Below are 27,204 nucleotides of genomic sequence, written 5' to 3' on the forward strand. Positions count from 1 at the left end.
GTCGAGGCCCTACACGGAGCTGAGACGGCGCTCACGGCGTTTGGGGCGGTCTCGGGCCTACGAGTGAATTGGGCCAAGACATGCCTTTTCCCGGTTCGCAGAGGCACCCCTAGTCCAGTCCTCAATGGAGAACTTAGATGGGAACCTGACTGCTTCAGGTACCTGGGGGTGTACATTTATCATGATCCATCTGACCTCCTGGATGGAAACATCACCAGATGCAGTCGAGCTCTACGGGGGAACATGGACTTCTGGGCTACACTACCGCTTTCGTTGGCGGGGCGGGTCGCCCTCCTCAAAATGGTGGCTCTCCCCCGGCTGCTGTACTATTTCCGGGCGCTGCCAGTTTGGATCCCGCCAGCCACATTTAGGCTCCTACGGTCGATGATGACCGGATTCCTTTGGGGCTCGGGCCGCCGTAGAGTGGCCCTTAAGACCCTGATGAGGCCGAAAGTCGAGGGTGGACTTGCGGTGCCGGATTTTGAGAAATACTATCTGGCGGCGCAGCTCCAGACCCTCACCCAGGAGATTGCCAGGGAATTCCGAGGCCCGGAGGACAGGAGAGGTACAGGGATGGCCAGGCATGTCTTATCCTTCATTGCTCTACGCCAACGTTTGACCCTACAGGACCTGACGTTGGAGGAAAAGACCATTCGCCTGTGTTGGAACCGGGCTCACGCCAGGGGCCAACTGCGGATACCGTACGCGCCGGAAATACCATTGGGGATGCTGACGGCCCTGCCCCATGGCGGGGATTGGTCACGATTGGCAGACTGGGAGAACGCGGGGTTGCAGTTGGTGGGGGATCTTTATGAGGCTGGGGTACTCTTGCCCTTCCAGGAGCTCATTGACCGCTTCGAGATTCCCCCCGGAGACTTCCTGTTGCACTCGGCCCTGGTCCGTGCGATCCAGGCGCATTGGAAAGGCGGACAGGAGGAACCTCCTACATCTCCGGTGTGCCAATACGTCATGATGTCTGCGGGCACGGTGAAGGCGGTCACCTGCCTCTACGGTAGATTGATCAATGAAGGGCTGACCCCCCTTACGACCCTCAAGGTCCGTTGGGAGGCAGACATAGGCAAGGAAATCCCAGAAGCGACCTGGTCTCAGCTCGTGCGGCGAGCTTGGAAGGGGACACGCCACGCCCGTTTTCAGTTGGTCCACTATTATGTACTCCATCGGGCATACCTGACCCCGGCGAAAATTCAACAGTACTTCGCCACGGGCTCGGCAACCTGCCCCAGATGCCCGGCGCCAGAGGCAGACCTCCTCCATATGTTGTGGGCCTGCCCGGGTCTATCCTCCTACTGGGTGGAGGTAGAGAAGACCCTGACGGAGGTGACGGGGAGACCCCTATCGGTTGACGCGGCGGTGGGTCTGTTGCATTGGTTTCCACATACCCCCAAAAACAAAATTTCCAGTAAATTTATTGATTTAGGGCTTCTCTTGGCCAAACGAGAGGTGACCAGGAACTGGAAGGCACGAGCTGGTCCGACTGGGAGCAGGTGGCATAGCGAACTATTGAAGTGGGCGGCGGGGGAAAGCACGCTGAGATACCAACTGGCTGGGAGACAACGTAACGAAAAAGCACAGGAGGCAGCGCTGGAATGGGAGACACTTGTGCAGGCCCTCAGAGACTATTGCGCCCCCAGCGACTCTGATAGTGAGATAGCAGCGCGCCCTGAGTCCCGATAGGCGATGGTGTTTTCTGTTTCTGATACGCTCATCTTGGGTCCTTTCACGAATCCTATAGCGGCTGCTACCATACACTGATGGCGGGGTTGGGTGGGGGAGGGATTTCTTTGCAAGTTAGTGTTTTGTGGGTGGGACTTTCTTTTGGGTTTGGGGGCTTGTTTAGAAAAGCAGATGACGGACAGTGGATTATCCGGACCAGCCTTTCGCTCCTGCTGAACCCCCACTGGATTTTATCGCCCGACTTTTGAACTGTGGGCTGAATGATCGTGTATAAAAACGTGCTGCGGGGGGTGGACGGGATGCAGTCGATTGATTTCAGTGTATTTTTGATGCTGGTCATATATGTAACAGTTTGCTGATTCCTGCAATAAAAATATATTTCAAAAAAAAAAAAAATCAAACAATACTGTCGACAGATAGCTCCCATTTATCCCAAAGTTTGAATGTAGTGAAAAAACAATCTTGGTAATTGTGTTGGCAACAAAAAAAAAACAATCTATTAACCAAGAATACTTTTTGTTAAACTTTAATGTGTGTTTTATTGGATTTGCTGCTGCACCTCAGTTTAGAACAGCAACAAGCGAAACTTTACTCACTGTACCTGAGTATTTGTTCCAGTTGGTCAACTCTGTCATGGAGACTCTTGGTTTTGTCTGCATTGCTCCTGTGGAAAGTCAAAAGACGTAACATGAAAACTCAGTAGTTGAACACAAGGTATATTTACGGAAGAACAACAGAAGAAGGTAAATTAATGCATTAAGTGGCAGCTCTGTCAAAGAGTTTTACCCATTCTGTTTCTACAGGGAAACGAGTTGTTAACACATAAAGGACTAAGTACCTTACGGCCGATTCACAAATATCCTTACCCATAAGTGGGATTAAAATGTGAACTTGAGTATGTGTTTTCGTCTTTTCTCCAGAGAAAATAATTTTCTTTGTGGTAAAGATCCTTCATTCAAAACCTCACTTATGGGAGTACTGACTTCCCTTTCCAACCAAGAAAGCATAATTACCCCTCCCCCCCCATCTTTCGCTAGAGTACTTTGTGTGTGCTTCTAGGCTTGGAAACATCATGCAAAGCTTTACTTAATACCAACAATCTTCTAACTTGATGTGAGTTCACAAGAGTTTGCAAAGTCAAAAAGCAAGTGACAGACCTATCTTCCCATTTATCCTCCCCTGATCCACACTTACTCATGTGAAAAAGTCACAGTGTAGCCATACTTTCCCACACTAGTATCTGGTTTTGAATTTGTAAAAAAATCAAAACTATAATTCTGTAGATCAGGATTCCCATCTGACAGACACAAATCCAACAACATGAATGCAACGACGCCAGTGATAGGTGCACAATATGGTAAATGACTAGCGCCGTTACTGTGCAGGCGAAAAGCTGATAAAGCTCATATATCTGACTTGTTAGCTGTAAAGCTTTGACAGAAATTTAGCCGATGCTATAGGCTTTTACATCGGCACACAGGGTCTACTATTAAAGTGTACAATATTTATGTGTACTCAATTCATTTACGCTGTGGTGCTCTCTACAGAGAGGGGCTTGATCTCCTGTTCGAAGATATAAGCATGCAGATGGAGGCGGAATTAAATTAAACAAGATTTTAGTCTACCTCTAATTGTATAAATAACCTATCGTGCATTCGAAAACTCTTGACTGTAAATCAGCCGAGTTTTGCAATTTATATCGAAACAAACGAAGCAAGTTTTGGCAAAACCAATAGATAGAGCCTTGGAGAACTAATGGCTCTGTCAGTCTTTTCTTCATGCTGTACACGCGATCTCAAACCACCGCCTACATTAACACACACAAAAAAGAATAAAAAGCTGAGCACAATGACAAAGCAGCTAGGCTGTCTCATGTAGTAAGCGCATGCAAGCAGCAACCAAGCATGTGTACGCCTACAAAATGAAGCAGCCTAGTAACTGCGTCATCACACTTTAAAATAAAAAAAAGTTGTATCTTAATGGAGCTGGGGACTTCTCAAGTCCAGGCGCGTAGAGTTCCATTTGCGTGCAGTGGACAGTCACTGCTGAGGAGCAGGTCTTGCGTTATCGGCTGTTGCAGAAGGTCGCAGTTGGCACAAAGAGCAGGTCTCACTCGAGCTTCATGTTGGTTGGTGGTATCATGCATGGCAGAGTTTCAGCACAAATGGGCCCATTTGTTATTGTGAGGAGCAAAAACCTCAGGATATTCACCTTGTTCTTCAGGAGGATCTGAGGGGGCCCTCTTGGGGATCAGACTCACTGCAGCAGAGATGAGCCGCAAGGCTCAGGCAGGTCCAGTTGCAACTGCAGGGAGGCCTCTGGAAGCTTGTTGCGGCCCTGTAGCTCACACAGGATGTCAGCCAACTGACCCTTGGAGTCACTCTGGGATTGAGGCAAGCAGGTCCAAACTTACATTTTTCGGTCAGCAAGCCAGTCCTTTAAGCAACAGGGCAGTCTTTATGGCAGCACAGCAATAAACCTAAGTCTTTCACAGGCACAGGAGTGTTCTAGTGAGTGGTTCTGAAGGTCCTTTTTTATACACAGTGCTAGCCTTTGAGTGGAGGAATTCCTGACCTAACCTCAAAACTGGTTCTAGTCAGTTCATCTTTTCTCTTGGGTTTGGCTCCTAACTGCCTAGGCTGCCGAAAGGCAGAGCAGCCCTGGTGTCAGATTTCTTAGCATGTACCGTGGTCAAGGTTCCTTGAAATGAAATCAGGATAGAGAATAGCTCATTCCCAGCGATCCTCCCAGGAAGACCCTCTCCCAGCTACACCCGGGTCCCATCGTTCACTGTCTGGGAACAATACACATCCTTGATGGGGACCCATTATTAGGCCCTAGCAGCTGGACACTCGCCAAGAGGCCCCAGAAACTTTGAGCAGGAAAATGCCAGCTTTTTAAAAGTGGCATTTAAAATAATTATAATCTAAAATCCAACTTCACCATTGATGGGGGATCCATTATCAGGCCCTAGCAGCTGGACACTCGCCAAGAGGCCCCAGAAACTTTGAGCAGGAAAATGCCAGCTTTTTAAAAGTGGCATTTAAAATAATTATAATCTAAAATACAACTTCACCATTAAAGAGGATTTTACATGACAATTCATTTGAGGGTAAATATCATTTCTTCAATTACTCCCAATCTGAAGTTAGAACTTATTAAATGTAATAAAGTTACCCAGCCTATGGGAGAGAAAAAGAACGCCTGAGTTTGTGGCCATTCACAAAATTTGGTCTGACCCTTTCCCACCCTGGAAATGGTTGGAGTTTTTTTCATGATATGGGCTGGAGTAACTCTTCTTCCAGGGCAGAAAGTGAAGCAGGTCACTTCCAAACATGGAGGGTACATACGGAAAAGTTTCTTCCCTGTGGAACAGTGAAAAGAAAAAAATGTGTATTTGCACAATGGGCTGCTTTTCCCTAGTGGGAATGTTTGTGAATAACACAAAAGTGTATAAGTACATTCAAGTGGAAGTGCGGATCCTCAGCCATACTTTTACACTTTTCTTGGTGAATGGGGCCCTGTATATCCTAAATTTGAAGAGTTTGTCTTCTCCTGGGATTCATCTCTCTTCGTTTTCAATCTAGATCGCATTCCAATTTCTGCTCCAAAGTACTATACTAAGTCAAACTCGCTAGTTGAACTGTGTACAATTAACCCAAGCATATCGTCATCTCAACATACTCTCCCCCAACCCACTGACCCATTGTCAAGATCTGAGGCTTAGACAAGCTATTGACATTTGTTTGGAAAGCAGAAAGTGGTCTGGCTCCACACTACGTCTTAGACATTGTATCCTTGTACACACATACTTGAAATCTATGATCTACCAATCCCAACATATTAGTTACACCAAAGTGCTCTAGTGCTACCTCCAAGCTCTGGCTTTTTGACCTTTAAGATCCACTGCAAAACAGTGTTCAAAGTAACTTTTGCAAGTCGAAATGAGAATGAATCTTTCCGTGTTGTTGTAAACATGCTAATTATGTGCCTGTATATTGCACTGGTCTAATTATTCTTATAGCTTTAGTTATGTGTCTTTACTAATTACAATTGCACAACTGGCTCAAGCACGCCATTCGAATGTGATTTATCTAAATTCTATTAGCCAATCCACCATCCTTGATCGATGTACCAGCATCTACGCTCTGTAAAATGGTTCTGAGCAAAACATTACTACTGCTACATAAACTCTGACAAAGAGAGGGGTGTACTTGCACTATTACTGTTAAAGTAGACCTGAACAAGAGTAAAGCAGAGTTCTAAGTACCCTTCTGAAGAAAAAAATAAAGAAAAGTACTTGGTCACAGGCCTTTTCCATTAAGGTACCCAGTCTCTGGAACAACATCCCGATATACATCAGAACCGCCCCAGCGGTGCTCCACTTTAGGGAAGAGATAAATAATCACTTTAAAGAACACTATTTCACAATGAATTAACTATCCACAACCCAGCTACCTTTCCTAGCCCTCGTTGACTTTAAGCTTCTCTTTGGCCCTGTACTGGGCTTTGCTGCCTTTTGGTTAAGTTTATGCTATAGAAATAACAATCATACATACATACACTGTTCCCTTGTCAAACAGGAAGTCCATTTAGATGAGAATTGACAGCACTCCACGAAGAAGTTAAAAAAAGTCATAATTTGTTTATGCACATAAAAGCCCAGCTATGATCAAGCAACAATAAGTAACACACATTGGCAAAGTCAATATGGTTTGCCTATGTGAGACCTATTGGCTTTGTAAATGTTTTTGGGACATGTTGAGCTTGAGCTGTTGTGCAACATAGCTTAAAGTCCATGAAAAAAATACCATGACGTGGCCAATGATGACTGCTTCCTAGAGCTTTCTTTAAAAGTTTAAGCCATGTTGCACAGCAGCGTAGGTGCTGACTGTTTCATAGCGCTTTTTTCTTTACTTTAAGCCATGTTGCACTGGATGTGCAGTTCCTATGGGCATGATATCCTTTGGGGGTGTGTGAGGGCAATCCATAAGAGACCTGTACACTCCCCCACTCCACATAGGAACTGCACATCCTTTTCACTATTGTGTAGAGAGGTCAGGGACAGTGACAGGAGTCCCCGACAACATAAGAGCGGAGTGTAGGAAGTGGCGGCGACCACTGGATCACGGAATTAGTCAAAAAGTTGAAAAACACGCAGTTTAAGGTAGTTGAAAGCAAAGGTATTCTAACAGTGAGAAATATTCATGGAGAAATATTCAAGGAGGGATTGCCATAGTAGTATTAATGTCTCATCTGTGAGGGACAGCTTAAGTGGTAAGTGCTCCAGTGCCATCATTTGCCAAAGTCTAGTCAACCAGGAAGCAAAAGGAGAAGGGGCAATCAATTGATTGGCGGCACCCATCATATGACAGATTAGGGACCAATCTGCGAGAGTCGGTGCTTCAAGTGTGGTTTGGGGGAGGCCTAATATAAAAGTACAATGGTCTGCTGAAGTAGGGAACCATAACATGTTTTTAATAAGACTCAAACCTTCTTTCCATAAAAGTGCAAGTTGTTTGCATGTCTACCAAATGTGTTTAAAGGTGCCATCTTGTGCCTGCATCTCCTGCATGAAGTGGAAGTCACAGGAAACATTGAGTGCAGACGTACTGGGGTGTAAGATTAGCTCGTAGTCAGATTCCTGGTGGAGGATGCTGCTGTGTGTTTTGGGGATTTTCTGCCATAGGAGCTCCCATTGTTTCTGCATTGTATCCAGTCTACGCTCCAGCTCCCACCTACTAATATGGGTAATATAGGAGATGGCGTGATTGTTGCAGGAAAGTATACGAGGCAGAATATTCATTTTGACCACATTGATGCGTCCCAACCACGAGATATCTAACGGTTTCCATCTGTGCGGGTCTTCCAAAATAGCCTTACGGTAATGGGGCAAGTTAGCGCGAGTCCCAGTAAGGGAATTTGTGACATTGAGCCCCAAGTAGCGAATATGATGCTGAGCCCAATGAAAAGGAACCAGGTCCTCCAAAGCTGTAAGGAGGTGTGATGGTAGAGTGAGGTTCAGGGCTTGTGACTTGGACATATTGATTTAATAACCTGAGGCAAGTTCAAATTCTTGCATCTGCTGGACTATGGCAGGGAAGATTGGCATGGGGTTAGTTAGAGTCAATAAAATATAATTGGCATAGAGCGGATCTTAATGACTCCGTCCACCTAAGTGTATGCCCATGATGTCCGGAGACTGGCACAAGCGGATAGCCAGGGTAGAAAGAAGAGAGGACAAGGTGCAATCCTGGTGAGTAACGCGCTGGATCCCGATAGGGGCAGTGGAATAACTGTCTACTCTGACGATAGCAGTTGGGTGGTGCAGTAGGCGATGACTTTGCTAATCATGACAAGGACAGTGTGTAAGAAGTCCTGGCTGACTCTGTCAAATGCCTTCTCCGCGTCCAAGGACTGGAGAAGGGCAGGAATGTTATGCATATGGGCCTTTTCTATCAGGTGGTCTAGGCACCTGGGATTATCAGGGCCTTGTCGATATTGTATAAAGCCCACCTGATCATGGTCAATCAAACCTAGCAGTAGCGACTCTAGGCGGTTGGGAAGCTTTTAGGTATATATTTTAGCATCAGTATTCAAAAGGGCTTAGGAGGAGCCCTGAGCAGGATGTTTGCTCAGCTTAAGAATGAGTGATATTTATGCCGTTGAGATCGTGGTCATCAGGCAACGTGAAGGGCGTCTCCAGATCGCGTGCAAGCTGGGCATCTAGAGGCGGCCATTGACACTCCCGAAAGGAAGTCTGGATAGCTGGCCATCTAGGGACCTGTCCTGGATGGCCAGATCAGTTCAATATCAGCATGATCAGAAATAGAGATTTCAGATATCTGAACCGTTTTCAAATGGCGCAGGAGGTAATGTTTGACAAATACATAGTCGCTGCAAGAGTATAATTGATGTAAAAGTGAAAAAAAGTAGTAGTCTTGGGCGTCAGGGTGGAAGAAGTGCCAAGCATTTGCTAAACCTGAGTCAGTGAGTTCCCTCTTGAGTGAAGCATGGCCCCCACCCCTTGAAAGTGGGCAGACTCCTGTCAAGGGCTGGGTCCCAAACCAAGTTAAAGTCGCCTCCCAGTATAATATCACCCAAGGTTAGGCCAAATATCTCCTTTAGAATCCTGCACAGAAAAGTGTCTTGCGCCTGGTTTGGGGAGTATAGGAAAGACAGGGTATTGTGTCCCTTTTCTATTATTTTCATTAAAAAACACCCTTCTGGATCCGTGACCACCAGTGACAACGCTGTTAGGAAACAGCCGAAACAGAATGCCCACTCCTAATGTTTTAGTGTCAGTATACGCCAGATATTGTGTTGAGTGTCTGGGGTTAGACATGCGATGACAGTCTTCCTTAAGGAGATAGGACTCCTGCTAGAAAATTATGTCTGCATCTTTCTTGTCAAGATCACTGGCTTGCGCTTATTAGGGGAATTAAGCCCCTTGACATTTAGGGAAAGGAGTTTTGTTTTAGTCGAGGTCCCCATCTACAAGGCAAATAAGGAAGGAGGAAAGTGGAATGCGTTAGTATCATGATAGGAAGCGTCTCACAGCGATTAACAGGTCGGGTCAATGAAAACATCTCTCTTCCAATAGAACCCCCTTGCCCCCCCTCTTTCCCCAAGGACACGGCAAAAAAAGCAGATTGTTAATCAAGGTAGAACAAACGGGCCAACTGGAACCAACAAAATGAGGTTCTTCATTCTCGGACCGAGGAGAGTATCCCAAAGTCCACAGAGGTGTTGCCCAGGGAGAGACGTGCCTCAATAATGAGGGGGGGAGGGGCTAGGCCAGGCAGAAGAGTAAGAGCAATTGACAGATCAATACACTTCTATCAAAGTATTTAACTGTACAGTCCAAATTATTGCAGTCACTAATACATAAATGTGCCACTCCAAGGCCGTGAGCCCTGTAACGGAAAAGTAAAGAGCAAATAGAAGAGAACAACATGTGACAGTGCTCCTGTTAGTAAGTACAGGTCTGAATGCAATGGAGTATGAAGTATCGAGTCCAGTTTTAAGGACCAGCTTAGTTAAAAGGCTGTAAGAGAAATGGGTGTTATTGTGAATTGTGGCATCAAACAAAGTTACAAAGAGTAGGCAGACAATTGTCCTTTGCGCATTTCCTAAAGTCTTCAAGTTCACCCGAAGTTGCGGAAGTATAGTAGAAACATGCAAAAGAAAATTACACTACTGAATGAAAAATGATGCAGGTGGTATAAAACTAAATGTGCATCTGCATTAATAAACGCTTACATAACAATCCTAAATTCTAAAATAAAGTATTCCTCATTTAGCTTGGGACTACATGCCACAAAAACGTGTCCAAAGTCGTAGAGCATTATAATATTAATGAAATACCAAGCACACATGTTCTTACCCATAGCCCCTTTGTGGAAGACATTCCAGAATATCATAACAGAGAGCGAGCTGGTCATCTCGTTCACAATTGTAAATGCAGTCAAGGGCTATCATCATTAATTCGTCCTGATCAGGTATGATTTTTTGCTGGCACTAGAAAAAACATTTTGATTAATTATTTGATTAATCATTGTAGACTTTTATTGCATAGTGTATCATCTTTTAAATGTTCACACATCAAGAGATTTTTCATGAGACACATTATAACTTCACAACTGAACAATTAACCTTTCATGTGTAACTATCTCGGCTACCATGTCTTCAAACATCCTACAACTCCCATTTAAAATCTGCAGTACATCACAATAAAGACAGCCATTTTTAGATATTTAAATCTAAAGACCAGTTGTTCAACTTTTAACAATGCCAATACTATTCCTGGCTTGCAACACTTTGAAATATCAAAAAGCTGAAAGGTACAATTAGTCAGCAACACAATCACCTTTTCATACTCTTCCGTTTAGGGGCAGTGGTTTTCATGCCTTTAAAATGTTAATTTAAATATCATTTATAATAATCCAGTATATAAAAACAGGTGAATGTGTATGATAGAAAAACTGGTTAACGTGTCTTTATCGTGAATACAATATTTTTAATCTGTAGACTTTTCCTTATTGTCATTCTGTGGAACCTTGCCACACAGTAGTGGAACAGGAAACTTCCTTTCAGAGGTCATTCCAACAGAGCTTTACAAGATCGCTACTATGCATGCATGTTTTTGTGTGTGCTACTCTGCTGTATATGATACTGTTGCTCCTTCACTTGTGCTATGTGCACCCTCTAAAATTTCTTCTTTAAGGAACTTATCAGTGTGAAGTATTTGATTATTTGCAGAGGAGAAGAAGGGGTGACGCTAAGAAAGGAAAAGCTCAAGGACTAGGAATAATGCAGTCATCATAAAGGAAATGTATCTTACTCCATCAGTGCTCTCTACTGGTTGTAACCTGCGGTAGAGTCCATAGCACATAACATAAAAGAGGTCTTGACCAAATTGAGCATCATTTTGGGAGAAAGTATTTATAACATACTCTGGAGTGGAACAAACAACCCGTGTGTGCCAATAGGCACACATGGCCCAGTTAATGCCAACACCACCACCTTAGCTCGGGTGGAAATGGCAACTGGGGAAATCTTCCTTACCTATACAACATCACCCAGGGGGCCTGAGATACCCTTCCCATCCAGGAACCAATGCTATGCAATACTGAGTTCAGGTGCATTGTCACTGTATCTGGGCCTGTATAGTCGATGTATCCCAGAAATGACTCCCCCCCCCCCCTCTCTCACTGGGTGAGTGCAAGCAAATCCTCAGTGTGTTTGCCCTTAGATTTAACACAAAAGTCCAAATTTCACTCCAAGCTGGCAGTTAAGAGTAGAATAAGGAACACTTTGTTTCTTGATACAGAAGAGGATCATGAAGTAGCTGAAGTTTGTCTTGACCACTTTGGAATCCACGTTCAAAGGATGGCCTAAAGGGCCAGAGTGGCTGAGTTTAATGGTTCATGGGAACAGAGGAATCAGATCTATCCAATGAGTGGTTTTTGACTGCTCCACACAGCACGTCCTCCATTTGAACTCGGATGAGTTTTTCATAACTAAGACCTGCTGATGTGGCAGGCTGAAAGCTAACACCATTAAGAGTTGACAACAGTCACACCACTTCAATGATGGCATCAAAGACGGATGGGCCATACAGGCTTGAACTAGTTGTCAATCAAGTGAGCCAGTGCTCCACCAAGTGCCAATGCAGAAATCATATCGGGAATAATGCATGATGCTCTTTGCTTCGGAGATGGCTTGATGTCCCAAAAGCCTCCGAAAGCACCAGGTGATCATGGACCTGAACTGTTAAAATGTAAAACTTTGTCTGGACGACGCAATCTTCTCATTCGACGAATTTCTGTAAAGACCACTATGAAAGTAATTCTTCTGGGTGTAATTGGTGATTTCTGTATGGTTCACTTTGAAGCAGAGAGCAAAATGGCCCAGAGACCCAGGGCCACATTGAATGAAGACCGCTTTCTGAAAGAAGATGTAATCAGACAGTCTTCTAGACAGGGATAGTGATGGACTTTCTGCAGCCACAAACAGGCTGCCAGTGAGTATTTTTATAAATGCTCATTGGGTGCATTGCAACCTAAAAGGCTGCGTCAACTACAGGAAATGCTCATCCATATAGTAGTTTGACAGAATTATCAGTCATCCTGAGAGGCGAAGTCTAAAAAAAAGTGTACAAAAATTAGATGGCTGTAATGCATGTGTGCACAGGAGCCATAACCCGTCCAACTGAAGTATACAAAGAAGCAATGGATGGAATGCTTGAATTAATCTAAATCACAAGTTATTACTAGGGCCGCATTCAAGTCCATCGAAAATTTGCACACCCTGCCACCTCAGTTTGGAATCACCCATATGGAAATCAGTCTTGACCCTGCTCCAATAAGAACCTCCCTGAAGCCCAATACAAGCAACCCAAGACTAGGATTGCCAGTATTAGGGCTCATCAGTTGGGTATAGCTTACACTGACGTGGTCCTGTGCTCAGTGTGCAATAGGACTCGAGCTATACTTCAACTAAGTAGGTTGAAACCGGTCTTGGGTTGCTTGTAGTCTGGCCAGAAGGGGGCCTTGCCTGGCAGTTCGAGATGGACTGTTCAATGAGGAGGTGGCTCATACAGATTTGTATAAGGTAGTTATTTGTCTAGAGTGATATAGTGGGTAAAAAACAATGGACTGGAATGCTGCCCGAGCTCTTGCCAGTGACTGAGATCAATTCAGGCATCAGCTTGTGGTTGCAGGTTACATCCTGCCAGGTGAGCACATGGAAATAACTGTGCTGATCTCTAGTGCATACCTGATATACATTCACAACTACTGCCAAGACCTTGATCGGAATACCATCTTATCATTTGGAAGAGTAAGAATTGTATTTATAATATAAACTGGCAGTGACGCCACCTCATTTCCTTTTCACATTTTCACAGACAACAGAGGTAGTAGTTATCTTCCCAATTTAAGAGGGTGGCATAGTCTCTATGGCAACTAAAAAGAGAAACCCTTGCACTTCCTTCAGACGTTCTTCAGATACAGGTTATTGCTGATGTGGTGACTGTGGAATTTGTAAAGCACAGTCTATTATGGTCACCAACAGCATCCCGGGGAAGCTGGTTTTCTTATGATAGTGGAAGAACATACACCTGTAGAAGAGAGGCAGGGAAAGCCTCGGCCAAAGGGACTTATTCTACTCTGTTGAGGTAAGAGGAGATTATGTGGTTTTCTCCATGAAGCACTTCATCTGAGCATGGAAAAGACCCACGCCCATATATTGTGCAGCAGTGTCAATAAAGTCTCTAAACTTCAGCAACTAGTTCCGTTACCTCCTTTATGATGTTGAGCATACATGTGTTCTCTTCTAGACTCACTTAGTGACCCAGAAGGGACAATCATTAAATTGTGCCAGAGGTATAACTCACCATGAGCGCATTTGTGTTACCCTGATTAGGTTTTAGATCATTGGATGGACATATGATGACCCTATTGTGTGACAGTGGATAACTGGGGTCTGGAAGATAATTCTCTTGAGGAGGGCTGTAATCCCGACCAGTGTCTGAGCACAGATATTGGCATAGTTAATGTTGAAAGACTTGAATTTAGCGAGTCAGAGAGCTCATGTGCTATTTTGAGAATCATAGACTTCAAAGGAAATTGAGATTTTAGTGTTTGAGGCAGGTAGCTACCAGAACATAAATTACCCTGGTTACTGACAGTGCAGCTGGTGTCATGATAGAAGTAGCAAATTGGGTTACTGGCTGACGGGTGTGAACCCCGACTCAAGCAGTAACCACAATTCTTTTCAGGGTGAAACACAAGCAAACCCAGAGTTAACCTGTGCTCAACCCTTTGATCGCTTGGCACATTATGTATGTATGTATACATTATTTTATAGCGCGCTCCGTTACTGGAGAGTATCCTGGCGCGGGTGGAGGAGAGGTAGACAGTCAGACATACAAGAAAACTTAACTTACACTCTTGAACAGATGAGTTTTCAAATGCTTTTTAAAAACAGCCACTGAGGACATAGATCGTAGCTGGAGAGGGAGAGCATTCCAGGCCCGGGCCCCGATCACTGAGATCGATTGGCCACCGAGTCTTGCTCGTTTGAAGCGGGGAAGATACAGTTTGTGCAAGGTAGAGGATCTGAGGGGGCGTGCAGGAACATAGCTGGTAAATCTCTTCCTCAGATACAGGGGGCCTTGATCATGAGAGGCGCGAAACGCAAGCACCAGTGATTTGAATAGAATGCGCTGGGCAACCGGAAGCCAGTGGAGCGTGCGCATCTCAGAACGGACGCTCTTCCATCTCGGGATGTTAAACAAGAGTCGGACTGCCGCATTCTGGATGATTTGGAGGCGTTTTACCAAATAGGCCGGAATGCCACTAAACAGTGCATTTGCATAATCCAGCCTAGCCAGTATAAGTGCTCTGGCAACCGTCTCCTTAGCATCCCTGGGAAGCAAAGGAAAGAATTTGCGGAGCATTTTTAGGGTAGCGAAACAGGTGCCTGTAAGTTTATTAATGTGGGCCTCAAATTTGAGATCCTCTGTGAACCAGATGCCGAGATTTTTAGCTTGTGTCCCCATCTCTTTTGGGCAAGGAATGTTTGGTGGCCACAACGAGTTCTTAAACGAGGTGGGAAAGGAGCCATAGAAAAGTACTTCAGATTTTTCCTCGTTGCATTTCAATTGGGCTTGTGTTAACCTACGAAATGCAGCGGACAGGCACAGATGAACAACCGCTGTATCCAGATTGTCATCCGGCCAGGTAAACAACAGTTGGGTATCATCTGCATACCCTATTATCTTGGCCCCAAACTGTTCTGCCAGGAAAACCAGGGGGGTTATATAGACATTAAACAGCAGGGGGCTAAGAGTAGACCCCTGCGGTACCCCTGTAAGCAGTGGTTTAGGTTCAGAGGCGTGAGGAGGCATCCAGACCTGCTGAGTCCTATCGGACAGAAAGGAGGATAGCCAATCTAGGACAACTCCCCCAATTCCAATGGCCGACAACCGGCGGAGAAGGAGCTCATAGGGGACGGTATTGAATGCGGCAGAGAGGTCCAATAAAATTAAGACCGCTCTGCCACCTCCGTCCAAATATTCCCGAATTGACTCAGTCATCTCCACCAGCGCCGTCTCAGTACTATACGCCGCCCTGAAGCCTGATTGAGCAGGATGGAGGGCATTGGAGATGTCAACAAAGTTCTCCAGTTGCTGAAGGACTACCTTCTCACAAATTTTTGTAAGTGCCGGGAGAAGGGAAATGGGACGGTAGTTCCCAGGAACCGACACGTCCAGTACAGGTTTCTTCAGAAGCGGCAGCAGCTTGGCCTGTTTCCAGGCTGCAGGCCCCTCTCCAGTGGCCAAGGAGAGGTTAACAATCTGCGTGATCTCAGCGCAGACTGTTTCCGCCACCTCCGACAGCACCCGGGCCGGGCACGGATCGGCTGGAGAGCCAGACTTCAGGGACTGAAGGAGCGGGAGAACGGTACACTCCTCAGCTTGCACAAAGTTCGTGAGGTGCTGCCCTGAGTTTGGACATAGTGAAGGGTCCAAATCAGCCGCTAGGTGGTCGGCTGGGAGGGCCGCTAAAAGGTCCTGCTGGATCTTTGTTATTTTCGTAATGAAAAAAGATGAGAGTTCCTCACACCATTGTGCAGAGGACGGGAGTGGAACAGCATCAGCCACAGGGGACAAAAAACTTTTAACAATAGAGAAAATCTCTCTACTATTGTTATCAGCCTTAGCAATGCGCCCTGCATAGAAATTCCCCTTGGCTACCTTGATGGCTGTATAATAGTCTTTCTGGGCGAGTCGTAGAGCAGATTTAGCCTCAGAGCTATATCCACATCTCCAAGCTCGTTCCAATTTTTTACACCCCAGTTTCCGTTCTCTCAGTTCCGGGAAGAACCAGGGTTGGGAGGGAGAGCGCCTAGCTCTGCACACCGTACTTTGCTTGGTAGAGGCGATAGTCGCCTCCCGAGCCCACTCATTAAACTCACATACTGCTGTGTCTAAACATAAGTTAAGTTTTGGGCGGGTGCTGGACAAAGCCTGTCTGAACTCGAGTACATTAATCTTTTGAGGGTGGCTCGTGAGAGATGGGAGACTGGGTTCGGGCAATTCCCACATGAATCTGACCAAATCATGGTCCGACCATGTAGTCTTTTCCACAGTAACCGACTGAATGGGAAAATTAGAGCAAACCAGGTCGAGTAGATGGCCACCCGCATGCGTTGCACCAGTGACCCATTGATTCAGCTGAGCAAGCTTGAGGATTTCACCAAGTCTTCGGGCTTCTGGGGCGCCCGGAACATCCATATGGATATTTAAGTCGCCGACCAGCAGAAACTTGGGAAAGCTTAGGGCCCGGGGCACTATGTACTCTTCTAGGGAATCCAAGAAATGGCTAGGCTGCCCCGGTGACCTATAGATCAAAGATCCGCCCAGGGTAAAATGAGGGGAAGTTTTTATAGAAAAATGAAGAACCTCTGCCCTGGCATCCGCAGTCGGAGGCTCAGAGGTGAAGCTCCACCACTCCCTAAAAACGATAGCTATCCCCCCCCCTCTACCTAAAGGGCGGTCCACCCTAGCCATCTTGAAACTTCTGGGGACAGCAAGTTCCACACTAGGAGCGGAAGTATTAGTCATCCACGTCTCCGTGAGGAACAATACGTCCAACTGGCCTTCCCCTAGTAATTCATAAATATCGGCGGCATGCCTCACCGCAGATCTGGCATTGATCAAACCCGCCCTGATGTTGGGGGCAGGGGCGTTGATGGCCGGATATGAAGGAAGGAAGGGTTGGGGGAAGAAGCCACAGTGGGGGCATATAGCCAAAGCACCATCAGGGGCCACCCGAAGACAGGGTAGATCCTTAGCAGGGGGGCCAGACTCCACAGAGCACTGCGCGAGTACCTGCGTTTCTCTAGCGAAGAGATCCCAGGAATGCGCCGAGCAGTATGGCCGGCCGGTCCTTCGGCGCGCAGTCGGCGCGCCCGCTGCGCGCCCTATGGGGGACCATTATTTATCACCCAAGCCCCTCCCCGAGCTGGACCGCTACCTCCCGACCAGCCAGGGACCGGGCCTCACTCAAGATGGCGCCGCCCGACCTGTCCCTCCACAACAATCGGCACAAAACAGCCACGGTGGACCAGGGCACAGGGGAACTGAGAAGCAGTGCAGGTAATTAAAACGATTTTAGTTTGATTAAAAAAGTACATACAACACCATTAGTCAAGCAATAGAGTGTAAGGAGGTAAAAATGGTTTTTAAAATATAGCGCTACAGCTACAAAGCAGCAAAGCGAGAGAGCAGAAGAGTTAAACTCGCAGTCTGCTCGTCTTTTCTCTTCTCCAGCAGCGTTTCTAAGTGCTGCCACCACAAAGATCAGCCACATTAGCAGTCAGGTTTACCTTAGAGTCTCTGTAAATTATGTTTGCAACACTTCAAATAGTAATTAAGTGAAAACATAAAACAAGGAAAATCCCACACCAAATAAAAAAAAGAGTAATTTTTTTACAACTTAATTTAGACTTTTTAAACTGTAAAATGGCCTTTACAACATGTCTAGAGTGAGTGATCAGAAATACATGGGCAAGAAAGGAATATGCTACTTACCAGTATGCATCTGTTCTTGGCATAGAGGGCTGCAGAGTGGTACATTATGAATAGATCGCCATCTGGTGTTGGGCTCGGATGATTGCACTTTGTTTTTCTCTTGGAGAGTCTTTTGTATCTTGGTGACTCCTCCCTTAGTTGGTAGTGCGCATGGGCATCGGCTCCATCCTTAGATTGTTTTGCCATAGTAGGGTTAGATGGAGTAGTATAGTAGAATACAGATAAGAGTGCCCATGTAAGTGTATCTAAATAAGATAATGTTGGAACAGACACAGGTTTCCGGGGAGGCTGGGAGGGCATGTACCACTCTGCAGCCCTCTATGCCAAGAACAGATGCATACTGGTAAGTAGCATATTCCGTTCGAGGCATATGGGCTGCAGATGGTACATTATGAATAGACTATACAGCAGTTCTCTCCCTAGCGGTGGTCGCCCGTGTCTGTTGCAACTGTCTGAAACAATGTTTTTAATACTGCTTGTCCCACTCTAGCTTGTTGTGTTGTGTGCACATCTACACAATAGTGTTTTGTGAAAGTGTGCGGTGTAACCCAGGTAGCCGCTTTGCATATGTCATCTAGTGGAATGTTTCCCAGAAATGCCATAGATGCTCCTAGTTTACGTGTAGAGTGAGCTCTAGGAGGAACAGTTAATGTTCTCTTTGCTTTTAAGTAGCATATTTGAATGCATTTTACAATCCATCTGGCAATGCCCGCTTTGGAGATGGGATTGCCTTTATGTGTGGGAGAAAACGCAACAAATAGCTGTTTTGTCTTTCTGAAAGTTTGTGTTCTCTCTATATAGTACAATATGGCCCTCCTAACATCCAGTGTATGTAGGGCTCTTTCCGCTACTGTTTGTGGTTTTGGAAAGAAAACCGGTAATTCCACTGACTGATTGATGTGGAATGCTGAAATAACCTTTGGTAAGAATTTTGGGTTTGTTCTAAGAACCACTTTATTTTGGTGTAGCTGCATAAATGGTTCTTGAATCGTAAAAGCCTGCAGTTCACTTACTCTTCTAAGTGACGTGATAGCTATGAGGAAGGCCACCTTCCATGTGAGGAATTGTATTTCACACCTATGCATAGGTTCAAAGGGTGGCCCCATTAGTCTGGTAAGCACTATGTTGAGATTCCAGACTGGGGAAGGTGGTCTTCTTGGTGGAATGACTCTTTTGAGTCCTTCCATGAAAGCTTTAATTGCTGGTACTTTAAACAGTGACAGGTGTTGTCTGTTTTGTAGGTACGCCGCTATGGCTGCTAGATGAACCCTAATAGAGGTATATGCTAGATTACATTGTTGTAAGTGTAATAAATAGCAAATGATTTGTTTAGTGGATGCGTCCAGAGGGTTGATGTGCTTACTGTTACAGTGTATAGCAAACCTCTTCCATTTTGCTGCATAGCATGCTCTGGTGGTAGGACGTCTTGCCTGTTTAATGATTTCCATGCATTCTGGTGGTAAATCTAAATACCCAAACTCTATGACCTCAGGAGCCAGATCGCTAGGTTCAGTTGTTTGGGATCTAGGTGCATTATTTCTCCATGGTTCTGTGTAAGATGCATGGGTAATAACCTTAGCTTTTGATGTGGTACTTGTGAGAGTTGTAGCAGCGTGGTGAACCACGGCTGTCTTGCCCACGTGGGTGCCACTAGTATCATTGTCATTGAGTGTTGCTGCAGTTTCCTCACCAGTAATGGAATTAGTGGTAGAGGAGGGAACGCGTAAGCAAATTTGTTGGACCAATTTATCCACAGTGCATTGCCCTGGGACCTTTGGTGTGGGTACCTGGATGCGAATTGTTTGCATTTTGCGTTCTGATGATTTGCAAACAGATCTATCTCTGGTTGCCCCCATTTTTGGAAGAATGGCTGTAGTATTTGGTCGTGCAGTTCCCATTCGTGAACTTGTTCTGACTGTCTGCTTAGGATGTCTGCTATTTGATTTTGAATTCCTGGTAGGTGTTCCGCTAACAGGTAGATTTTTTGAGGAATGGCCCATCTCCATATGTCCTGTGCTAGTTTGGACAGTTGGAGAGAGTGTGTCCCCCCCTGTTTTTGAATATAATACATTGCAGTCATGTTGTCTGTTCTGATCAGGACTGCCTTGTTTGTTATTTGCATTTGGAAAGCTTTTAGTGCTAGAAATATTGCTAATAGTTCTAGGTAGTTGATGTGCAGTTTCTTTTGCTGCGCACTCCACTTCCCCTGTACTGTGTATTTGTCCATATGCGCTCCCCATCCGGAGAGCGATGCGTCCGCTGTTATTATTACTTGTGGAACTGGCTCTAGGAACGACCGTCCTTTGGAAATGTTTTCTGTGTTCCACCACTTCAGAGAGCGATACGTCCGGTCGTTTACCAACACCAGATCTGTAATCTGACCTTGAGCCTGATTCCACTGTGTCGCTAGACACTCTTGTAGTGGGCGCATTTGTAGTCTGGCATGTGGTATTAGCAGTATGCAAGAGGACATCATGCCTAATAGTTGCATAAACACTCGTGCTGGTAGTGAGTGTTGTGGTTGAAATCTTTGTATTAACCCGACCATTGTCTGTACTCTGATTGGGTTGGGGTATGCTATTGCCTTTTCTGTGTCTACTGTAGCCCCCAGGTATTGCTGGATCTGGTTTGGTTGCAGGTGTGATTTTTTGTAGTTCACCGTAAACCCTAGGTGGTGCAGCAGTTGAATTGTCTTCTGTGTGTTGTGAAGACATTCTTCCTTTGATTTGGCCTTTATTAGCCAATCGTCCAAGTATGGGAAGACATGTATTTGTTGTCTTCTTAGGTGTGCTGCCACCACAGCTAGGCATTTTGTGAAAACTCTCGGTGCTGTTGTGACACCGAACGGAAGGACCTTGAACTGGTAGTGTTGTCCTTCTAACACAAACCTTAGGTATTTTCTGTGGGCTTTGTGAATTGGGATATGAAAGTAAGCGTCTTTTAGATCCAGTGTAGAAAGAAAGTCCCCTTTCTTCAGTAAAGGGAGTACTTGTTGGAGCGTGACCATGTGGAAGTGTTCCGAATTTATGTAAGCATTGAGAGGTCTGAGGTCTAATATTGGTCGTAGGGACCCGTCCTTTTTGGGGATCAGGAAGTATAGAGAGTATACTCCTGTTCCTTGTTGATCCTTTGGGACCTTCTCTATTGCATGCTTTTGTAGAAGTGCTAGCACTTCTTCTCTTAACAATGTCAGATGATCCTGACTCATTGGGCGCTGTTTGGGGGGGATGTTTGGTGGGGTAGCTGTGAGTTCTAGGCAATAACCATGTTGGATAATTTGTCTCACCCACTTGTCTGACGTGATGTTTTCCCAGACAGGTAGGAACTGTGATAGACGTCCCCCGACCGGTGTTATGTGGTCTGGGGGGAGATCTATGAAGTCACTGTTTTGGTGTTGAGGCGTTGCGGTTGTTATTATTTCCGCGGCCTCTACCCTTATTGTTGTTACCTCTGTAATTACCTCTTGAATTACCTCTGGGTGATGTTGGTGTGAAAGATGTGGATTGCTGATTTGTTCCTGTGTTTTTTGAGCCCCCTCTATAGGTGGATCTACGAAAGGAACCTCTGTGCGTTGGCTGTTGCAATGCTCCCATTGACTTAGCCGTTTCTGTATCCTTCTTCATCTTTTCTAATGTCTCGTCTGTACTTGAACCAAACAATGTCTTCTGATCAAATGGTCTGTTCAGTAGGGCTGTTTGAACTTCTTGTTTGAATCCTGAGATTCTGAGCCATGCGTGCCTTCTTAGCATGACACTAGTGTTAATAGACCTTGCTGCAGTGTCTGCTGCGTCTAATGCACACTTAATGGAAGTATTGGTTATTATTTTACCTTCCTGTATTAATTGGTCTGCCTTCTTCTGATGTTCTTTTGGAAGATGTGTGAGAAGTTTTTCTAACTCATCGTAATGTGCCCTGTCTTAACGTGCGAGTAGTGCTTGTGTATTAGCTATACGCCAGCTATTCGCTGCCTGTGATGCTACTCTCTTGCCTGATGCATCTATTAACTTCGACTCTTTATCTGGTGGAGGAGCCTCTCCTGTAGATAATGAGTTTGCTCTTTTACGAGCGTTTGAGACCACCAGCGAGTCTAGAGGTACATGCCCTCTAATAAATATTGGGTCCTTTGGAGCCGCTTTGTATTTTTTATCGATTCTTGGGTTTAACACCCTGGCTCTCACTGGGTTTTCGAATATTTCTTCTGTGTGAGTGAGAAGACCCTTTAGCATAGGAAGAGTACCTGATGTTCTCTGTGCACTAGGTAGAGTCTCTAACAAGAAATCCTCTATCTGAGGTTCTGTGTGCATATCTAGTTTGTGATATTTTGCTGCCCTATTAATGAGCTGCACAAAACCTGTGTTATCATCAGGTGGTGAAGGCTTTGAGGGGTATAGCTCTGGGTCGTTGTCCTCATCTGACCCTACATCGTAATTTTCCCATGGATCTTCCTCATCTGGGATAGATTCGTCATCCCCTTGAGGTTCTCCCTCCCCTATATCACTGTCTACATCTGACTGAGGTGTAGCTGGTCTTGGTGTGGAGGGTGTAGGAATATGTGGCCTATTGTGAGGAATAGGAGAAGAGGGTGTGTCTCTAGGACGAGGAGAAGCAGGAGGAGTTATGTTCGTCCCCATTGTTCTCTTTTTTGAAGGAAGAGGTTTATCTTCTGACTGTTCACTCTTTCTCTTCTTCGTGACCACTTTCCCAGTTTGTGGGTCAATAAACAAGATCTTTTGCTTGGGATCTGTTTGTTGCTCTTGAATCGGTACCGAGGGTCCTGGTTCCGAGAGCTGTTTTTGTTTTCGATCTTCAGATCTTTCTGTTTTCGACACCGAATGTCTGCTCGATTCCGACTTTTTGGGTATCGAGTGTCTTTTGGGCGATACATCATATTTCTTTTTCGACATGGAATGTTTCGATACCGAGCTCTCCTTTGTATGCAGCCTCGGTGTCGAAGTCGATGACGCCCTTTTCTCGGATCCGACGTGGTGGGATTCCGAGTGTTTCGGTTTCAGTTTCGGTTTCGTTGCCGGGCCCGAAGGCGGGGCGTCGGAAACTTTTTTCAGCGGTTTGACCGGGCCCGAGGGCGGGGTCGTTACCGCACGGGGTCGGTTTTTCGGTAAGGGGACGTCGTCACTCACGGTTTGTTGCTCGAAGAGTTCTTCAACCTCCGACTGGTCCCCTTCCGACCCCGACTGGTCCTCTTCTTCCTCGATTTGTTCGTCTCCGAACAGCTCCGGGATTGCCTCCGCCTGCATTCTGGAAGCCTCGTGTCTTCGAGCTCGACGATTTCTAATCGTTAGCTTGGAGGAGAATGCTGCGCAGGCTTCGCAGTCCCTGGATTCGTGTTCAGGCGATAGACAGAGGTTGCACACCTCGTGTAGGTCCTTGTGTGGGAACTTAGCACCACACGATGGACATTTTTTGAATGGAGTCCTTTCCATGGACTCCGGGCTTGACTGCGTCGAGAAAGGTCTCCTGTTCCTCGACGTAGATCCAAGTTTTTCTCTTCTATTTTGAATTTGTAACGCGTCGGAATGGAAAAGAACGCGTTCGCTAACAATACCGTCGAATTGGAACGGGAATACGCGCCGAAAAATCACTTTCTTCAGAAGTTGATCTGGAGCGTCTCGATCTTCATCCGAACCCGATGGCGGAAAAAAACAATCTAAGGATGGAGCCGATGCCCATGCGCACTACCAACTAAGGGAGGAGTCACCAAGATACAAAAGACTCTCCAAGAGAAAAACAAAGTGCAATCATCCGAGCCCAACACCAGATGGCGATCTATTCATAATGTACCATCTGCAGCCCATATGCCTCGAACATAGTATTTCAACTAAGATCATTCAGCACATGCATCTTCTTCCTGATTGGTGGCATCGTCCAGCGCTTCAATCACAGCAGTTGTGGGCGCTGCATATGGTCTGTGTCTCGTTCAACATAGGTGAGGAACAGTGTCCTTATTTTTTCAAAGTTATAGAATGTGTTTCTAAGGATGACTGTTAGGCGTTCCATCGCATAGATTGACCATGCCTTCACACACCGCTCTTTTATTTTTGGCAGTGTGGCATTCTGTCATCTGTGGGCTATCACCAGGCGGGCCGCCATAAGGAGGGTCATTATCAATTTTTCCTCCGCCCGAGAAGGGAGAGAAGGTCTTCCTCGTCCATGTGCCCTAGGAGTGCTTTTTGGGGCAGTGTGGTTAATGTGAGGTTTGTGATTCCCTTTATGCAATCAAACATGACCCCAGGATGTTTGAATATTTGGGATCTCCCACCACATATGTATATGTATGTAAGTCCCCCTTGCAGCACATCCCCTGTAGCAGTCGTCAGGGGCATTACGCATCGTCTTAAGGTAGACCAGGTCAGGTACCACCTCAACATAAGCTTGAAAGCGTTAGAGGGAGGCATGTTAGTCAAGGGGGTAGGTCTGTCAAGGGTGTGATATAGACTAGAGAGTGCTTTATTTGTTTCACCATCTGCCATAATATCTTCCACCTCAGTTGTCTTCTTCAGTCCCACGTCCATGGCACAGGGGCTACGTGCCAAGTGTAGTAATTGGGTGACATGATGAAGGTCTGTGCATCCGAGTTTGAAATCTTTAGCGCACTGGTCTCTCATGTTGGGGACACCATTGGAGTATAATTGGCAAAGGCAAACAGCGTCACTCCCCTCCTATGTGCGATAACCCCTACCAGTCATCTGTGGTGGAAAGTGTGCGTTCCACAGCACCGTGGTCAGAGGAGAAGGGTATGTGGTAATTCAGACTACTTTGTTCCAGTATGGCAATGTCACTTCTGTCGCCCAGGCCAGGGGCCCCTGACAGTGACGTGTCTGCGGGGGCAACCACAGTAAATAGTGTAAAGGAAACTTGGCTCAGTCCTGCTCTAGGCAGCACCAGGATTTCTCCGCTTAAGGGAAAAACCAAGTGTTCACCGGATGAGACGTCGACAGAGTAAATATAACTCCCTTGCTGATGAATTCAGCTGCTTCCATGATTATTTTCCATGCTCAAAAAGTGGAGCCACATATAGAAACTGCCTATTTAAACAGTGTGCAAAAATAAAAGACACCCTTGTGACAATCACTGGATTCTTCCTTTTTTTTTCCTTCAGTATGCGCCTGACCATGATGAAATCTTTGAGACAAATGTAGACTCAGTTCGCAGAGCAGGGTGGACAGGAAGGTTGTTAAGGAATCTGCGGCTAGATCCTGTCTCTACCAGATAATGTGTTACAGAAGGTAAGTAATTTGTTCATCTGTTAGAGACATCTAGCCAAAGATTATTTACTTTAGAATTAAATGCCAAAGCCATACGATCCCCAGAGGAGCATCTGCTAAGTGAGACGATGAAAAGTCTCTTATTATAACAAATCCGGTCCAGAACAAGAGAAAAAGACCGGACATTCATAATAATTTAGGTGAGCAATAACCTACTTGACCACATGAAAACTGCGGAAAGAACCACGGGTAAGCAAAGTCGCAAGATATTTAAACCATGGGTATAAAATACCCATGTTTGTATTACAAATCTGTGTCAGAACCCAACCAACAATATGAGTATAAAACTATTCAGACCCTTAACAGGATCCGAACCATGCATTCTCACCTCACAATAACTTTGGACAGAACCACAGTAATAGAAGTAATAAAAACATTAAAAACATAGGGATAACATTCCCCCAGACAATAATAAAATGTCCCCAAATGACCCTATGAAAATAAATCCACTTGGTCTTATATCCAGGTCTGAATGGCACATTCGAACCTGTGGAAGACAGAGCAGCAGGCCATGCCACTGAGCAATTATTTATGCTTTATAAAGTCCGGTCCAAGCCAGGACTGCCCTGAAAATTATACAGAAAAGCTTATGAAGGCAACAGCCATTCAAACCGGCAGAGTAATGCAAGTTGCCTGAGACACCACCATTAGGCAATGTTAGTATAAACTTGAATAAGATATTAAGTATGGAAAAGAACCTTGACAGCCTAGCAAAAACCAAGGTTAGTACATGAACTTACTTTTATGAATAGAAACCAATCTACAGATCTAGAAAAAAGTCCTCCATACCGAAACTGAAAACTTTAAAGGACTCCATAATAAAAGAATCTGACTGATCTATCAAAATAAACATCACTTTGTGTATGTCATCCAGGGACTCGCAAAGTGTGAACCCAACCATCAGCAACCAGAGACAGGAAATAAGGAAAAGTGTTGTCCCACAGAGGAACAATAATCCTGGATGATAGGAATAGAAGTCTTCTACAAAAGGTAGAAGCTATGAGGCCAACACCTCTTCACCTCAAGGACCAACATACATCAACAGCTTGATAGAGAACAAAAAGTACACTATTAGAGGGAAATCTCCTCCAGAAAAGAAGAAAATCTTTAATAATAATGCAAAGCGTTATAACAACCTAAAAAGAGTCCAAAGTATCCTTCATAAGAAAAGGTTTGGAATCGCCTGAGAGACTACATCTGCCTGGAGATAATAGCATGATATAATCCAAGGAAAACAAACAAACCTGCTCAAGGAACATGTACAGAATGACAATGTCTACACAAAGGGGTAGAGGAGCCAATCATTATCAATGCCAATGAGACAGAACCTGAAGAGCAAAACATGTAGCGGCAAAGCTCACAAGATAATAAGCTTTTGGTTAAAAATGTTCTAAATCTAGCAAAAGTAGTGAACTTTTACCACCAATCAGAAGTAACATCATCTAGCACCTGCAAGTAAGTCAAGTACCAGGGGAAAAGCCAAAGACATACAAACTAATAATGTGGGCTATAAGCTACTTTCGGTGAAAATACCAGAAGCAATTTTGTGATAGACACCCTCAGTGCTGTACTATCCCATCAATGGCACTTCAGTCTATGGATGTATGCCTATAAATTAAGCATGAAGTCACACAAATGCCATATAAAAGTATAAGAGACACTTTATCATATTAACCAAAACGAATAAGAGGGCCACTGTACATACACCTCTAATCAAAAGGTAGATTGTATAGATGGAGACTCCCATGAGGTACACGTTTCAAAAGTACCTAACAAGAGGTACAAAACTCTATGAATGTATGACTTCATACATCAGAGAAACAACCCGACACAGAGGGTAGAACTCTACACACTCAAAAGTGAGACGAATAGTGCACATGGGGAGCAATCCCAGGTCAACACATATGTATTTAGAAATGCTCATAACATACAAAAGATACTCCTCAAATAGTATGGTACATACCATTAAGGTATCAACGCTTGTGCTCTTCTTCAGGGTAAAGCAAACTGCAAGACCTGTATACCGGGCCTCAATTAAAAACTCAACACGAATAAACAGCTGAATAACTGTTATCGACAGAGTTGAAGGAGGAAGTCACGACTTCTGCACCAAGAGGTAAATAA

The 27,204-nt window shown here is 45.2% G+C and overlaps 1 protein-coding gene across 1 annotated transcript in view; it reads right to left on the minus strand.

Annotated features, from left to right (window-relative positions):
• LOC147659337 (NBAS subunit of NRZ tethering complex-like) overlaps positions 1–27,204 on the minus strand; it is a 485,327-nt gene that overhangs the window by 422,047 nt on the left and 36,076 nt on the right. The window contains exons 3-4 of the mRNA XM_086951835.1: positions 10,082–10,215; positions 2,297–2,359 (exon numbers count right to left, since the gene is read on the minus strand). Coding sequence (XP_086807961.1) covers positions 2,297–2,359; positions 10,082–10,215 — 197 coding nt within the window. The remainder of the gene's footprint in view (positions 1–2,296; positions 2,360–10,081; positions 10,216–27,204) is intronic.

The sequence above is a fragment of the Lissotriton vulgaris genome, unplaced genomic scaffold, assembly GCF_964263255.1.
Source record: "Lissotriton vulgaris unplaced genomic scaffold, aLisVul1.2 SCAFFOLD_1875, whole genome shotgun sequence".
In the NCBI taxonomy this organism is placed as follows: domain Eukaryota; kingdom Metazoa; phylum Chordata; class Amphibia; order Caudata; family Salamandridae; genus Lissotriton; species Lissotriton vulgaris.